The sequence below is a fragment of the Camarhynchus parvulus genome, chromosome 3, assembly GCF_901933205.1.
Source record: "Camarhynchus parvulus chromosome 3, STF_HiC, whole genome shotgun sequence".
NCBI classification, from domain to species: Eukaryota; Metazoa; Chordata; class Aves; order Passeriformes; family Thraupidae; genus Camarhynchus; species Camarhynchus parvulus.
This window is the reverse complement of record NC_044573.1, coordinates 110230616-110242770: the sequence shown is the minus strand read 5'-3', so window position 1 is coordinate 110242770 and position 12155 is coordinate 110230616. Positions and strand designations below refer to the sequence as shown.

General features: G+C 54.4%; 1 protein-coding gene across 1 annotated transcript; it reads right to left on the bottom strand.

Annotated features, from left to right (window-relative positions):
- Positions 1 to 3208: 3208 nt before the first annotated feature.
- Positions 3209 to 7650, bottom strand: SOX7 (SRY-box transcription factor 7). Its single transcript, XM_030945554.1, has 2 exons — positions 7383 to 7650; positions 3209 to 5432 (listed from the first exon to the last, which is right to left on the bottom strand). Exons 1-2 carry the CDS (start codon positions 7606 to 7608, stop codon positions 4510 to 4512), a joined length of 1149 nt encoding a protein of 382 aa, XP_030801414.1. The 5' UTR covers positions 7609 to 7650; the 3' UTR covers positions 3209 to 4509.
- Between the last annotated feature and the right edge of the window lie 4505 nt (positions 7651 to 12155).

The following is a 12155-nucleotide window of genomic DNA, read 5'->3' as shown; positions in this document are numbered from 1 at the left end:
CTAGGATTTATTGCTGTTTTGAAGGGTGAGCTCAGTCCAGTCACCTCACCCCCTCCTCTGCCTCACTTGGTTCTGCCTTGAAAAATCAGGGAAGATTCTTGGATCCAATGATTTTGTAGCAGGATCCAGATCCCTCAAATGGGGCAGGGACCCTCGTGCTAAAGGCAGCACAGGCACTTGGTTCTGTTCACATTCTGGGGAAGAGACCCGTCATGTCCCAGCACTAGTTGGAAGAAGGGCGGGAGGGAAGAAAGAATTATCTCTGTTTTACAGACAGGGAAACTGAGGCATGGAACATCCACATGGCTGTTTGTCACCACGGCCCTCCCCTGTCCAGTGGCACTGGGACAAGCAGAGGGAGGACAGAGGAGTCACCACCTGCTCAAGGGATGCAAGGGAAATTGCCCAGGGCATGACACACAGGGCAGGCAGCTCCTGGCCAGCCCAAATTCCAGCTCTCCAGGAAGGTGACCTCATCCCTGCTCCCCATGCCACGGGGGCCAAGGACTGGCCAAGGCCACTGGACAGCAGGGCAGAGGGCTCACACCCTGCTCACCTCGTGGCAAGGAGACACCCCTGTCCTGGCCTGAGCTGACACCCCTGAGCAGGAGCCCAAATGTGGTGTGAGGCTGTTTTATCCCTTCCTGCAGCCCTGATTTGATTTTCCTGCTGGTTCCCAGGCTGGGGACAGCAGGCCATAAATCACATGACTCCTCAGCACAGAGACAGCCATGGGCTCCTGGATTTGGGATGGGGAGGGAGGAGAAACATGCCCAGGACTCATGCAGAACAAGTCCTGCTTAGGGTCTAGACCCCCTCCAACATCCATAAACGGTGATGGCCAGCAGTGTTTCACATGGATGCCCACTCTCCAAGCAAAACCACTCCTTCCCACCTCTGTCAGCCACTTATTTTCCATCTGCTCCCTGCAGCAACGCCCTGCATCCCAAAAAATTGCCGTGGCTAGAGGGGATTGACCCATAGCATCTCATTTTCCATCCCCCCAGAGGAGGGAGGGTTGGTGCTCCTGAATCTGATCTCAGCTGCAGTGTCCTGGAGGTGGGAGCTGGCTGCTCCGGGTGCTGGGCGTGTGCCCGGATCCAGCTGTGGCTCCCAGGGAAAAAATTGCCATGGGTAGAGGGGATTGACCCATAGCACCTCATTTTCCATCCCCCTAGAGGGATGGGAAGCTCCTGAATCTGATCTCAGCTGCAGTGTCCTGGAGGTGGGAGCTGGCTGCTCCGGGCGCTGGGCGAGTGGCTGGATCCGGCCGTGGCTCCCAGGGAAAAAATTGCCGTGGCTAGAGGGGATTGACCCATAGCACCTCATTTTCCATCCCCCCAGAGGAAGGAGGGTTGGTGCTCCTGAATCTGATCTCAGCTGCAGTGTCCTGGAGGTGGGAGCTGGCTGCTCCGGGCGCTGGGCGTGTGCCCGGATCTGGCCGTGGCTCCCAGGGAGCCGCACCTCACCTTGGCTGCGGCTCCCAACGCCCTCGGGGGGCCCCAGCTCCCGGTTGGGGCCTGTAGCTGTTCCTGGCGTGCAGAGAGCACAGGGACAAGCTCCCAGCTCTCCTCACGTGGCTCTGGGTTGAGCAAGTGGGGACAGGCTTGGCTGGCAGGGATCTCTGTTCATCCGGGTACAATGGGTTCCTTGGGGATGGGGTGTGTGGAGAAACCCTTTTTCCTGGGCAAATCAGGTTTGTTTCCAGCAGCCCTGCATGGGATGAAAGCAAGGAGGGAAAAGGCCCATAGGGTGGTGCAGTTAATCCCATCGTTGCTCAGGGCATGGGAATAAGGAGAAGGACCAGTAGGAGCAGCCAATGTCCTGGAGAAAGGGTCCTATAGGGTAAGGATGTGACATCCCACATCAGGCTGGTGGCAATACCCAGAGATGAATTTCTGGGTGGGGGGGCTGGGACAGCTGAGTCTCCTCCCCAAGGCAGTTTCACCATTCTCTACTATCTCTCAGGCCTGGGGCACCAGAGGGATTGCAAGGAGAGATGGAGAAGGGAAAAGCAGCCGCACTCCTGCTCCTGGCATGGTCCCATGTGAGTCAGTGCTGCTGGGCAGAGAGGCTAAACAGGATCCTGGCACCTCCCTCCCTCCAGCTCCAAAATCCTCTTGGAAGAGTCACATTTGGACTGAGCTACCCCAGTACCTAAGGCTGGCAGGACACCCTAAGGCATCCATTTCCTTTCTAAAAGGAAAGACCAAGGATGAATTTTAATGCCTGAGAGATGGAAGAAGGAAGAGGCAGGATGGGAGAGCTGAATCCAGGGGATAGAAGTGAGGGATGAAGGAGAACAGGACAGGGTCATGTTGGTTGCCTCTCCAAATACTCACAGAGCCTCCATCTTCTGGGACCATGGGCTTCATGGCTCAGTGGTGTCATTTATGGAAGACAAGGGACAGGATTGGGTTGGGTGACCTCTGAAAACCCCTCCCAGCCACCACACAGAGGTGGCATCACAAAGTGCACTAAGAAATGTTCTCTTCCACTTTTTGGGGCCAAGCAGGAGGACCCAGCCTGGGAGGACACTGCTTTAGGAGATGTTTACCCTGCCTTGGATCTCCAGAGGTCTCTTCCAGCCCTAGCAACTCTGGGATTCTCTGTGCCTGGCTTAACCTCAAGGACAGCAGGGACACAGCCTGATTTAATGTCTGGCAAGAGCAGGCTGTGATGCTTTTCCACAACATGGGTTAAGCTTTTCTCTTTGCTGGCCAGGCCTGAAGACCATCACTCAACATCACCTTCATGTCCCCCCCAAATTTGACCCCCACATATTTCTGAGACCTCATTGCCTCAATCTGCACCTGAAATGAGAACCCTTTTCAAGGTCCCCACACTGTGGAGCAGCTTAAAAGGTGAATTACCCAAACTGTGAAAGAAAAGAGAACCTTAAATGCAGCTAAAACCCATGCTCCAGGCACTGGCACTCACTCCATAAATTGGCAACATCATCTGTGCTCACCAAGACACCAAAGGCAAAGCTCTTGTCTTCACTGTAATATGGGAACAGGATTACAAAGATCATATCTGAGAGATGGCAAAGGCAGGATCAAGGCCAGCACAGTGACCTGAGCCCCGAGACACTCCATGAAAAGTGAGGGTAAGCACTCATCATGCCCTGAGTCTGTTTGTTAGAAAGCAATCCACAATTTGTAAAGATAACCACAGATCTTTGTTTTATTTATAAAAAAATGGAAGTAGAAAAATTTGGCTGAAAATACCAACAACAACGATGACAACAAAAATATAAAAAAATAGCACTTGCACGGGAAATGTTTCTGTTTTGAAAACTGTTGTCAATAGCGACAGCAATTTAAATCATTGAACAATCAACATATAAAAACATTTATTTAAATTAAATATTTTATGCAAACTCATATCTACACTCATTCAAAATGCATAGATCACACAAAAGAGATGGAATGTATTAGCTTAAAAACCAGTGAACTTTTGGGGGTTTTCTAAAAAGTTTTCTTTGCAATTATTATTAATAGATTTTGGGGACTGAAACCAGGAAATCATAACCACGTTACTAACTAATCATTACCAAGTGCCATACAGTAAACACTAAGATTAATCATGTCATATAACTGATTTAAAATAAAGCTTCATTTTTATGGAAAGGAAGAGAACTCGAGCAATACAAAATCCGAGGTGGGGGGGGCGGGAGGAATAATGGAAGGAATAAATCAATGTACAGCTTTATTACAAGCAATAAAACACCAGAGTTAGGAGAGGCATTGGGCACTGTGGCTCCAAACACGGAGCCTTCCCCTTCAAAGGATGTTTGATAAAAAAAGTGTCTGCTACATCATCACCTCTTGGCCAAAATGTTCATCCCAGGACCTGCTCCCAGGGGTGGATGCCAGCTGGATCCTGCCTTTCCAAGCCCTGATCTTACCCCACTCCAGAGCAGGCTCAGCGCTCTCAGGGCTGGCTACCCCTGCTCCTGGCTGGTGTCCCATCCCCTCTGGGGTTTCCTGAGGAATGAAGCCCCCAATCCATGCTCTGGGACAGGGGATGGGGGCTTTAATCCCCATTGGAGTGGTCAGGCAGGTCAGGGTGGTCAGGCAGCAACGCCGCCACCAGAACCCAAACACAGCTCATGGACCCTCACCAAAATCTTCCCTTCTCCCATCCCTGCCTTTCCCCCTTCCAGGGGGAATTCAGACCTGACGTTTGTGGGGTGCTGCCGTCTCCAAAGCAGAGCTGGGGATGCCCCAAAATGAAGGGCAGCCTTCCTGTGCTCCCAGGAGCATCCCTTCTTTGGAAGAGGGATTTGGCCAAAGGGCTTTGGTGTCGGGAAGTGCCCCCTGGCCACGGTCGGAGCAGAGCACTCCAGGCTTTGCACGGTGGTGACCCAACAACCCAAATCCTTTACCTACAGCACCGAGGAGACTCCAGGGCCCTGTGGTTCAGGCTCTGTCACCCTGAGGGAGCAACGCCTCGGAACAGTGTCGGGTCCTTCCTGGGCCGGTCCAGGCGGCCCCGGCTGGGCTCCTAAGAGACGCTGTAGTTATTGTAGTAGGTGGCTGTGGCATCAGCCAGGACGGAGATGAGGCTGTTCTCGGAGCTGTGGGAGCTGCCAGAGCCTGGGACGTGCCCGTTGGCCAAGGCCCCTCCGTGGTGGTGGTGGTGGTCACTGTGGCCGGGGTTGTTGAGATATTGGTCAAACTCATTGCGGTCCATCTCCCCCAGGAGCTCTGCTTGGCTCAGCTGGTCCAAGGTGTCAAAGCCATGGTGGTCGGGCGGCGGGGAGAGTTGGCCAAGGTGGGCATGGAGGTTGGGAGGGGGCAGGGAGGGGAAGGCGGGTGTGTAGTAGCTGGGAGGAGGAGGAGGAGGAGGAGGAAGGGAAGGGCAGCTGGAGGCCGGGGGGATCATGCAGGTGGCCGGCTGTGGTGGCATGGGGCTGAGCGGGTGGTGGCTGCAGGGCAGGGAGCCGCCCGCGTACTCCGGGGAGAAGGTGGCACCGGCGAGGTGGGAGCGGTGATGCTCCTCGGGGCAGGGTGAGGAGAAGAAGCTCTGCTCGGGGTCTATGGCATCCAGAGGGGACATCTCCGGCGGGGTGGGCAGCCCGTAGGGGTAGGTGTCCACGCTGGTGCTGCTGCCGCCGCTGCCTGGAGGCTCCCGGTATGCCCGCACTGCCGGCAGCCCCGGGCGGGGGGGGTACTCACCCGGGCCCTCTTTGTCCCCCCCGGCCCGGCTGCAGGTCCGCTTTTCCGGCACAGAGTTCTGGTCCCCCCGTGTCAGGCTGCCCAGCAGAAAGCCGGGATCCACCCGCTTCCCGATGCGCTTGACCTGCTTCTTCCGACGGGGCCGGTACTTGTAGTTGGGATAATCTTGCATGTGCTTCACCCGCAGCCGCTCGGCCTCCTCCACGTAGGGACGCTTCTGCGACAGGCTCAGCGCCTTCCAGGACTTCCCTGAAACGGACGACACGCTCCCTTAGCACCCACAGCCTCCCAAGGGTGCCCAGTGTCCCACACATCCCAAAAACCCTGCAGGGGTGGGAGAAGAAGGGGGGAATTGAGGCTGCTAAAGGGTCTCTGACTCCCTTCATCCCAAGTTGCCACACAAGGTGGGTTTGGGGTTAGTAAATAAATCCAGGCAGATGAACTCTCCCAGCTCCCTGTGGAGCAGGGGCAGCCAAGGCCGTGCCTGGCTGAGCAGAGGTCAGGACGTGCTGTCCTTTAAGGTGCCCCAGCCTGTGCCCTGCCAGGGCTTGCAGCAGGGCACAAGGAGACCTGGGCACTGTGACAGCTGGTCTGGATGGTGGAAGGTGTGTGTCCCTGCCCATGGCAGGGGGATGGATTAGGTGGTTTTTAAGGTCCCTTTCAATCCAAACCATTCCATGATTCTGTAATCCTATGATCTCCTGCCTCCTTGATTCAGATAAAATGTCCCTGAGACACAGCACAGAGAAGCAGCATTGGGCAGGGGGGTTTTGTCCCACAGTGAGGCTGTCCCAGGCTGCTCCTCAGGGTAAGGGGGAGAAATGAGGATACACATCAAAGCCTTTGATGCCTTCCCATGGCCTGAGACAGCAGAAAAAACACTAATAAGCTGAGATGCTGCATGGCAAAGCAGCGAGGAGAAAACCCAAACCACCAAAGAAAACACCACAGAACTGTCCAGGGAAACACAAACTTTGGATAAGAGGTTGGGCAGCAAAGCTGTGTTGCAATTTGGGCAGCTCTTTCTCAGGCTGTCTGGGCCGATAATTTTGGTTTGCCCTCTTGGTTTCACATTAAAATGGGGCTTAGGAGAAAGGGAGAAATAGTAGCTGGGGAGCGGGAAACAAATGTGTACTCAAAATGAGTTGTGATCCCCCAAAAAGTAACAGCAGAAATACACACACAGCCCCCAGCCCTGTAATACAAAGTGGCACAGCAAGGACAGGCCAGGAAAATCTGGGGGTCCCTCGTGCAGAGCAGGGCAGCACCCTCAGGGTTTGCAGCAGAGGGACGCCAGGGTGCCTGTCCCCTGGGATGCAGGACACCATCAGGCTGTGCACCCCGAGCAGTGGCTGCACACCTGGAGTGTGGGACAGTTCTGGGGTGAGCAGCCCGTGGCTGACAGGGTGGGTGCACAGTGATGCTGAACTCCATCAGGTATTGCAGCCGCAGCGTACCGCACCCGGGCTGGTTTTGCACCCCAAAAACAGCCAGGTAGGTGTAGGGGTGCCCTCCTGCTGTGTACCAGACCGGGCAGGGTTGGCACCCCCAGGGATGGCCAGTGAAGCTGGCATTCCCAATCTGGGGCGCTGGATCTGGGTGGGATTTGCACCCAGGAATGGGCACAGAGTGCCTGGATCCCCACCCCAATGCACTGAATCCGGACGGGGTTTTCACGGGGTTTTCACTCCCGGGACCGCAGGTGGGTGCCTGGGTACCAAGCCCGGAGCACTGGATCCCAGCAGGGCATGCATCCCAATTCCGGGTGGGTGCCTCCCCCGTGCCACCGGATCCGGGCAGGATTCACACCCCCGGGAATGCCCTGCTGGACTCATGGGCACCGAATCCGGACAAGGTTTGCACCCGCAGGGATCTCCGATGGGTGCCCCTGGGCACTGAATCTCCCCTGGATGGCTGGGTGGGTGCCCGGGCTCTCCCCCCGGGGCACCGGATCCGGGCAGGGTTTGCACTCCCGGGAATGCCCTGCTGGACTCATGGGCACCAAATCCGGACAAGGTTTGCACCCGCAGGGATCTCCGGTGGCACCGAATCCCGACAGGATTTGCACCTGGATGGCCGGGTGGGTGCCCATGTGCTCCCCCCCGGGGCACCGGATCCGGGCAGGGTTTGCACCCCCGGGGATGCCCGGCTGGGTCCCCGATCTTCCCCCCCTAAACCCGCGCCCCCCGCGCTGCTCACCGAGCATCTTGCTGAGCTCCGCGTTGTGCAGGTCGGGGTTCTGCACCGCCAGCCTCTTCCTCTCGTCCTTCGCCCACACCATGAACGCGTTCATGGGCCGGCGGATGCGGCTCTCGGAGCCCTTCTCGCCCTGCGACGCTCGGGGGGGTGGCCCTGGGGACAGCCCCTCGCCCGCGTCCCCCTCCAGCCGCTCCGGCCAGGGGAATGTGCTCAGCAGCGCAGCCATGGCCCCCCCGGCCCCCCCCGGCCCCGCCGCGCTGCCCTCGGGGTCCCCGCGCAGTCCCAGCCTCCTGCCCGGCCTCTCCCGTATTTATGAGCTCCTTGGAAAAAGCCTCCTCCAATGACACCGAAGGGACTCGCTGCTCCTCCTTGTTTGCAAACTCCTCAGCCCCGGCCGGGATGGTGCTGCGAGGAAACTTCTCCCCACCCCTCTGCCCAGCACCCCCCGGGGAAGCAGCACCCCCAACACCCCCCTTTTCTCCTCCCCACTCCCCCCTCCCCCCCTTTTATTATTATTTTTCCCTTATTTTGCTCGCTGAAAGGGAGAGAGGAGAGAGCTGGAGATGTCCCGCCCCCAAACAGCCCCGCTGCCCTCCTGCACCTCAGAGACCTTCAAACTTTAAAGGCTGGGGGGTAGCGCAGAGAGAGGAGATAAAGGCACTGAAAACTGGGGGGAAAAAGGAAAATGGCACTGAAAGGAAGATCCCACTGGGGTGCAAAGGGCCCCTCCCCAGGCTTTGACAAGATGCAGGAACCCTGTTTGCCAAGGGAAATCGAGGCACGGATCCCACAGACAGAGACAACTTTTCCCCACTTCTGCTTTAACCCCCAGCCCAGGCTGTGCTTTGCCCACCCCATGTGCGTTTGAACCCCAAATTTGCAGATCCCTTTGTATGGGGTGGAAACTGGGACACAATGAACCTGCTGGCGGGCGCTTGTCCAGCCTGGTCAGACTCCTAAGGGAGCTTTTAGGGGAAAACAAGGCAGGCATGGAGCTCAGAGAGGAAACATCTCCAGTCGGTCCCTGCTGCCCATCCCTGGACACTGAGAGAAAGGATCTTCTCCTTGCTGCTGCTTTTTACAGAGTGCTGCCCCAGCCCAAAAAGGCTGGATGGGATGGAAGTCCCAAAGCCACACAATGGTGTTCCCCACTAACCCCAGCTGGGTGGGAAAGTCCTCCAAGCAGCATTCCTCTCACTAGGACAAAGGATCTCCAGGAAGGTGATGGCACCTAAAATCCCCTTGGGGATTTGCCCTGGGGAATGCATTTGGTGCCTGGATTCCTGTATGATTTTGACCCGCGGACATGGGGCTGCAGGGAAACCGTGGGTTTCCTCTCGGCGCTGCCATAAAAGCAGCGGGACGGGGTTTTGGGATGTGCGGGATGGGGCTGGCCGAGGCTGCCCCATCTGACCCCAAGGCAGGGGGGAAAACCCCGGCGCGGATCCCAGGCCGGGGAGCTCGGGCAGGTTTCCCACGTGCCTGGGTGTTCCTATTGACTCTTGTCAGATTAGGAGTGATGGAGAGAGCTCATGTAAATGTGAGCCGGGCAGGATCCGCCTGGGCTTCCTGGTCTCTCCCTTCCCTCTGCACAGGAGCGGGATGGCTCTGGTTTCTTGTGGATTGCAGTGATTTTGGGGTCAGGAGAGCTGGAATCCGCCAACTTCTCTCGCAGCAGAAGCAGCGACTGCCCTCCCCGAGCTTTTCCCCGGGACTGAACTAAAACCCTGCGGAAGCAACAACATTTTCCAAAGGAACTGATTAAATCTATTAAGCTATTTACAAGTGGGCTCCATCAGAGCTGAGTTATCTGGGAATACAACAGGAAGGCAACTTCTCTTAAATCTAAAAGGCGCAGGAGATTTCCTGGTCTTGGGACAGATTTATAAACCCTTTCCACATACACACACACACACACACACACACACACACACACACACACGGGAGGAGCTGCCTTTTATCTGGGGTTTGGAGCTGGGCACGCTCCTGGGGACAGATTGTTCTGTCCCAGCAGCTCCAGATCTCTCCTCAAATCCTGTCTCACGCCTTGAAGTGCCGGGATGGGGCAGGGAGGGAGGATGTCAAACTCCCCACCCTGCCCTGCACAGGTCAACGGGGTGCAAGTTGCAGGCTGGAGCTGCTGCAGAGGTTGGCAGTGATATTTTGGGAAGAAAACCTGGAACATCCTTAATTCTGTTTAGCTCCCTTTAGGAAGGGCGGAAATGCCCTGTAACAGAGGCTGCCCGGGGTTGCAAAGGTTTTATTTTGAACAGGATGGTACTTTGGGTATGGTGAATATGTTGCATGGCTCACTGTTACGTTTTAACCCTCAGGATGCTCAGGACCTGGCTATCATGGATATAGAAACACCTCTGTGGAGGCCCCAGAGGCCAGGAATTTTTAGTAGCAGCAGCAGAATTTCCCTTCCTGGGGAAAGGAAAGAGATGGATGAATTCCAGTTGATGCCTTTTACAGGACTGTTTCCACCTTGCCCTGTGTTTCCACATTTTGCAGGATGGGTGGACAGGTTTGGGAGAGGAAAAAACCCTGAGCAAGGACAGGAGCTGCACCCACTCCTGCCTCTGCTGCCAAAGCCTGGAAGCTCTCAGAGCACCTCTCTGGGTGTTCCTGATCCTCATTATTCCCTCCACATCCTGGGAGTAACATTTGACCTCCCAAAGGTATCACAGGGGTCAAGTTGTGGCTTTTCAGACCCTCCTGAGACCCAATCTGGGGCTCCTGTGTGGTTACAGCACAAAGAAATCCAGCGGAATATTCCTCATTTGGATTTCCTCCCTTCCCAGGGCCCCCACACAGAATTTTAAGTGCAAACACTGCTACTATTATTAATAACCCCTTTTTTTTTTCCCTTCTCCCCCTTTCCTGCAGCACCTGGCATTCTGATGGCATTAGTAAGGAGGGTTTCATTCTGCACCCTGCCTAAAATGCTGGTCAAACCTGTCCTGTCGGGAGCTCCCACGTTACATAAAGGAGGCTGGGGCCATGTGAAAATGCCACCTCTTAATTACCACCGGATCGGGGTAATTAGTCTGGAAAAACCTCGGGATTACCTTTTTTTTTCTTTTTTTTTTTTTTTTTTTGTGTGTGTGTGTGTGTGTGTGCTCACCTTCCCCTCTCTGCTGCGAGGCTTCACCTGTATCTGGGGCACAGGAAGCAGCAGAGCTCTCCCAGGGCTTTGGGAACAGGGAAATTACGGCGAAAAAGCCGCGAGCGAAAATAGATGGAGCAGACAAAGGGGGGAAGAAAGCTTTGTTCTCCCCCATTTTCATGGATGGGGAACAGTGGCAACAACTCCCATGGGCCAGGCAGAAAATGAGTGGCTGAACCCTATATGGAACCACCACCTCTTTTTTTTTTTTTATCCCTCTTTTTTTTTTTTTTTTTGGGGTGGATCCGACATCTGGAATTTTATCCCTGCCAAGGGAGGGTTTATTTTTACTCCCCCCCTCCACCTCACACCCCACCAACCTTCAGGGACATTAAAATATGTGAGAAAGTGCAAATCCTAAATTAGCTCAATATTCACATGTTCCTTAATTATTGATGAAACTCTTGGCTCCCAAGAGAAGTTTTTGCAGAGAGAGCTGGGGGTTCCCAGCAGAAGATTCCCTCAGTGCTGTAGTTCCCAACTCTGCCCACTGCCCATCCTCCTTGATTCCACCAGGTTTTCCCCAGGGATTGCTACCTGGACCATTTATTTTCTAGGTAAAAAACCCTAGAGCTTTCCCATTATAAAAAAAAGCAGAAAATCTCCCTCCCCCACCCCTTGAAATGCTAAATTTTGCAGCATTGTGCTGAATAGTTCTGCTCTTACTTCTTTTAAAATGCAGTTTAAAGGTTACAAAAATATATTTTTTAGTGCCTTTAGGTTAAAAGGAACTAGGAAGAGTTTCCTTCTTACACCTTTAAATTTATGAAGATGGATTAAGATAAGAAAAAAATGTATTTGGGTGATTCAGAAGCAGATTTTGACTTGCTGAGAAATGAAGCTTCAATTTGTTTTACAATATTCCCACTCCTGCTACCACAAATTATGTATTTGTACTGCATTTCCCAGTCCTACATCACTAAAAGTTTGCTGATCCAAGACAAAATTGGTTTATCCTTGGATGGAACAGGTACAGAAACAAAAGCCTTGGTTATTGTCCCAAGTTCTCTGAGCTCAGATCCTTCCTGGGGGTTCCTGTCCAGGAGTGAGGGGGAATTAGGCAAAGGATGGCTTTGGATGCCCACAATCCTCACCCTGTATCCAATAGGATACACTATTCCCAGATCTTTTTTTCCAGCCAGGTGTGATGCTGGGCAGTGCTTCCAACAGGTTTTGTGTGGTTTCCCTCTCTTCTTGGAGCTTCCTTCCTTCCCTTGCTGCTGGCAGGTTCAGAGGTTTCCTGACATAACTTGTGTCTTTTGAAGGTGGATGCTGCAACAGCTTCAGTCTCGTGTGTTTAAACAGGAGAAAATTGGTTAATTACGCTGATGAATGCAGCTAATTGTCTTTGCTGAGAACTGAGAGCACCAGGGCAGCTGAAAGGAGAACTGCAGCCATGGACACGATGCTGAGCTGTCCCCAAACGCTCCACAGAGCCACAGAATGGTTTAGGATGGAAAATCCCTCAGAGATCATCGAGTCCATCCATTCTCCAGCGCTGCCAAGGCCACCTCTGAGCCATGTCCCCAAGTGCCACATCCACAGGGCTTTGAAATCCCTGCAGGGATGGGGACTCCAGCACGGCCCTGGAAGCTCCTTCCAGT

Bases quoted from the DNA above. Each gene is read 5' to 3' on its own strand.
- SOX7 (XM_030945554.1), bottom strand. From the start codon at position 7,608: ATGGCTGCGCTGCTGAGCACATTCCCCTGGCCGGAGCGGCTGGAGGGG. The intron at 5,433-7,382 runs GTGAGCAGCGCG...CGTCCGTTTCAG, and splicing joins GGAGCTCAGCAAGATGCTCG to GGAAGTCCTGGAAGGCGCTG.